Source organism: Pteropus vampyrus, unplaced genomic scaffold, assembly GCF_000151845.1.
Source record: "Pteropus vampyrus isolate Shadow unplaced genomic scaffold, Pvam_2.0 Scaffold196, whole genome shotgun sequence".
Lineage (NCBI taxonomy): Eukaryota > Metazoa > Chordata > Mammalia > Chiroptera > Pteropodidae > Pteropus > Pteropus vampyrus.
Window position 1 is genome coordinate 1,221,422 of NW_011888977.1, and position 3,823 is coordinate 1,225,244.

At 61.6% G+C, this 3,823-nt stretch overlaps 1 protein-coding gene across 1 annotated transcript; it reads left to right on the forward strand.

The window, feature by feature from the left end:
* The first annotated feature begins 812 nt into the window (after positions 1 to 812).
* Positions 813 to 3,364, forward strand: CEBPA (CCAAT/enhancer binding protein alpha). Its single transcript, XM_011371850.2, has one exon. The coding sequence runs from the start codon at positions 922 to 924 to the stop codon at positions 1,990 to 1,992; it is 1,071 nt and encodes a 356-aa protein (XP_011370152.1). The 5' UTR covers positions 813 to 921; the 3' UTR covers positions 1,993 to 3,364.
* The last annotated feature ends 459 nt before the right edge of the window (positions 3,365 to 3,823 follow it).

Below are 3,823 nucleotides of genomic sequence, written 5' to 3' on the forward strand. Positions count from 1 at the left end.
CCTAGTGCTCCAGCTAGAAGTAATTAAAAAAGAAAAAGTTTTCTAGCCCAGGCGGACCGACCGGACAGGTCCTCCAGGATCCTTGGCCGCGGCCTCCTCCTCCTCCCTCCGCTCCCCGCGGGGTCCTAGAGCCTGCTGCTCCTACGTCTGTGAGACCACGAAGTACTGCGAGAGGCAAAGCAGTACAGTGTATCTGCGCGGAATCAGTGGGGTCGCCTGGAGATCAGAAATAAAGACTCAAAATCACCGCGCTCCGGGCCTCTTCGTGCGGCGGTGTGCGCCGGGGCGAACCTCCCCAAACTGTTCCCTGCCCCCCATTCCACCCTCCCCTAGCCCCTTCTCCACGCCGCGGCCTTCCGGAGACCCCGAGCCCGGACAGGCCTGGTTCTAGCTTTTAAAGCGAGCCCGCGCCACAGTAGCTCGGAGACCAAGACTTGCCCTCCACCAACCCCCTGCAGGGCGGCTAGGTGCTCCCGGGTTCCCTGGCTGTTGACTGGAAGTGGGTGTCTTGGAGAGGCTAGAGAAGGGGGGTCCGCCATCGACCACGTGTGCGTGGGGGCAACATCTCGGCCCAGGGTGGGGCACCGCGCGCGTGTTATGGTTTGGCTAGCTGCGCGGGGGCAGTGGGCGTTGTGTCGCGGCCTCTCGCACAAGCGCTGCGCTCCGGCCCAACTCACGGTCCCCCTCGAATGGCAGGCTCTAAGACCCAGGAGGCGCCACTTGCCGTCGCCTGTTGTCAGACACTAGAGGGCGACCGCCGCCCTAGTATAAATGCTGGCCCGCGCGGGTTTGGCCATTCGCGACCTGGAGCTGCTCGGGCGCAAACAAGTAGGGACTCTCGGTAGACGGCGATAGCAGCGGCGCCCCGCGCAGCCTGGAGGCCGCCGAGGCTCGCCATGCCGGGAGGACTCTAGCTCCTCCATGGAGTCGGCCGACTTCTACGAGGCGGAGCCGCGGCCCCCGATGAGCAGCCACCTTCAGAGCCCCCAACACGCGCCCAGCAGCGCTGCCTTCGGCTTTCCCCGAAGCGCGGGCTCCGCGCAGCCCCTCGCCCCACCTGCCGCCCCGGAGCCGCTGGGCGGCATCTGCGAACACGAGACGTCCATCGACATCAGCGCCTACATCGACCCGGCCGCCTTCAACGACGAGTTCCTGGCCGACCTGTTCCAGCACAGCCGGCAGCAGGAGAAGGCCAAGGCGGCCGCGGCCCCCGCGGGAGGCAGCGGCGGAGACTTTGACTACCTGGGCGCTCCAGTGGGCCCCGGCGGCGCCGTTATGCTCGGGGGGACGCACGGCCCCCCTCCCGGCTATGGCTGCGCGGCGGCCGGCTACCTGGACGGCAGGCTGGAGCCCCTGTACGAGCGCGTCGGGGCGCCGGCGCTGCGGCCGCTGGTAATCAAGCAGGAGCCTCGCGAGGAGGACGAGGCGAAGCAGCTGGCGCTGGCCGGCCTCTACCCGTACCAGCCACCGCCGCCGCCACCACCACAGCACCCGCACCCGCCGCCCGCGCACTTGGCTGCCCCGCACCTGCAGTTCCAGATCGCGCACTGCGGCCAGACCACTATGCACCTGCAGCCCGGCCACCCCACGCCGCCGCCTACGCCGGTACCCAGCCCGCACCCAGCGCCAGCTCTTGGCGCCGCTGGCCTGCCGGGCCCCGGTGGCGCGCTCAAGGGGCTGTCCGCTGCGCACACCGACCTCCGCGCAGGCGGCGGCGGCGGCGGTGCGGCCAAAGCCAAGAAGTCGGTGGACAAGAACAGCAACGAGTACCGAGTGCGGCGCGAGCGCAACAACATCGCGGTGCGCAAGAGCCGGGACAAGGCCAAGCAGCGCAACGTGGAGACGCAGCAGAAGGTGCTGGAGCTGACCAGTGACAATGACCGCCTGCGCAAGCGGGTGGAACAACTGAGCCGCGAACTGGACACTCTGCGGGGCATCTTCCGCCAGCTGCCTGAGAGCTCCCTGGTCAAGGCCATGGGCAACTGCGCGTGAGGCGCGCCGCGGCGGGACCGCCCTGGGCTCGGCCCCTGGCCGGGACTCAGAGAGTGGTTTCGGGTCTCCGGATCTCAGAACTGCCCAAGCCGCAGAAGCCAGGACTAAGAGATTCCGATGCCGCCTGAAAGCCTGGCCTGTTGCGCGTGCCCCTTGTCTTCTGCGCGGGACACGGTGCGTCTAAGATGAGGGGTCAGGCGGTAGTTAGTTTCTCCTTGCAAGGGAGGAGAAGCGCCATGGGGCCGAGCCGGGAGCCTGTGACTCTAGTATTAAGGAAAAACCTTGTGCCTTAGAAATGCAAACTCACCGCTCTGATTCCTACCAAGTAGGAAGAGCAAATATGTGCCTTGTCATTTTATTTGGAGGATTCCTGCCTCATTCCCAAGGCTGCAAGACTGCAGCAGGCCCCCAGGAGAGAGGGGAAGGGTGCAGGCCCCAGGCAGGAGGAAGGTTAGGGCAGCAGAGATCCGACAAGCCAGCCCCAGCCGCTTCTCAGTGCCTGTTCCTGGCGGGGAGGAAACACAGGGATCTGGGGCTTGGAACCTGAAGTTTTTCCCCTAGTTCTCCGTGAAGATGGAGGGTCCCTAGTTCCTTGCCTCTAATCTCCCAGCCTGCAACAGGCTGGGCTTCCAGGGCAGAACTCCCTGAGATGGGAGTCACCAGGTGACCAATGGGAGCCCCGTACCCCCAGTCAGACCAGAAAGCTAGGTGTGGGTTAGCTATAAGGACATATGTTCATGGGAATGGTGGCCTGGTGGAAGAGGGGAACCTAGAGGTCTGGTCTGGGGGTTGGGGGAGTGGTGAAGGGACACTGGGACCATCAGCCATGTCTGTACTGTATGTCGCCAGCATTGCCATACAAACATGAAGCCCAGTCAGTCCATCCCAGAGGGACCCAAGTTATGAGAAGCTTTCCAAATATTTTGCTTTATCAGCCGATATCAACACTTGTATCTGGCCTCTCTGTGTCCCAGTGGTGCCTTGTGCAATGTGAATGTGCACATCTATGCTAAACCACCATTTTCTTTGGTTTTTGTTTTGTTTTGGTTTTGCTCAGATACTTGCCAAAATGAGACTCTTTGTCAGCAGCTGCAGGGAGGGTCTGTGGCTCTCTTTCCTTTTGGTTTTGGGATTGCTTTTGTTCCCAGGGGAACCAAAGAGGCAAAGTGGGCTTCCCCTTTCCCCTCAGCTTTCCATGGGGGTGACTGTGGGCCTCCGTCCCCTCCAACACTAGGCTGCCCACAGGCTTGTCCCCGCAGAGGCCCTGGCTCTTGGTCTGGAAGGCAGGCAGCCTCCAGCCAGCACACACAGATCTCTGGGCCCGGGAGCAGAGAAGGATGGCTTGGTTCTCTTCTTTTGAGGAGAACGTAGAGTTTCATGCTAGATGTTTTATGTATTATATCTATAATATAAACATATCAAAGTAAATTTTGGTGTCTTTTTAAAACCAGAAAAGCTACTTCCAAGGTTCTTTGTGGGCCAGGTCACATTTGTAAATAATCACAGCGTATTTTCTGGCAGAGATTCTGACTTTCATTTGCTCTCCACCCATCCCGAGCCCCTCTTTTCATTAAGGGGTGACTTCTCCCAACCAAGGCAAACAAATGGCAGGAGGAGGACGAGGCTCCAAGCTGAACATGCCAAAGCCTGAAGAGAGTCTCCTGGCTGGGGTGTGAATGTGCGTCGTAGGAGGGTAGGGGATTAAGGGACCTTGGTGTGGCCTCTCATTGGCCCCTTGGGAGAAGAGGGACTCCGAGGGGGATCCCCCTCCCTAAAGGTGCCACAGCCTCTTTGGGACTTCAGCAGGCCTGGTCCAGCAGCTCCAGGCTCC

Excerpts from the sequence above, each read along its gene's own strand:
- CEBPA (XM_011371850.2), top strand. The coding sequence starts at position 922 with ATGGAGTCGGCCGACTTCTACGAGGCGGAGCCGCGGCCCCCGATGAGC.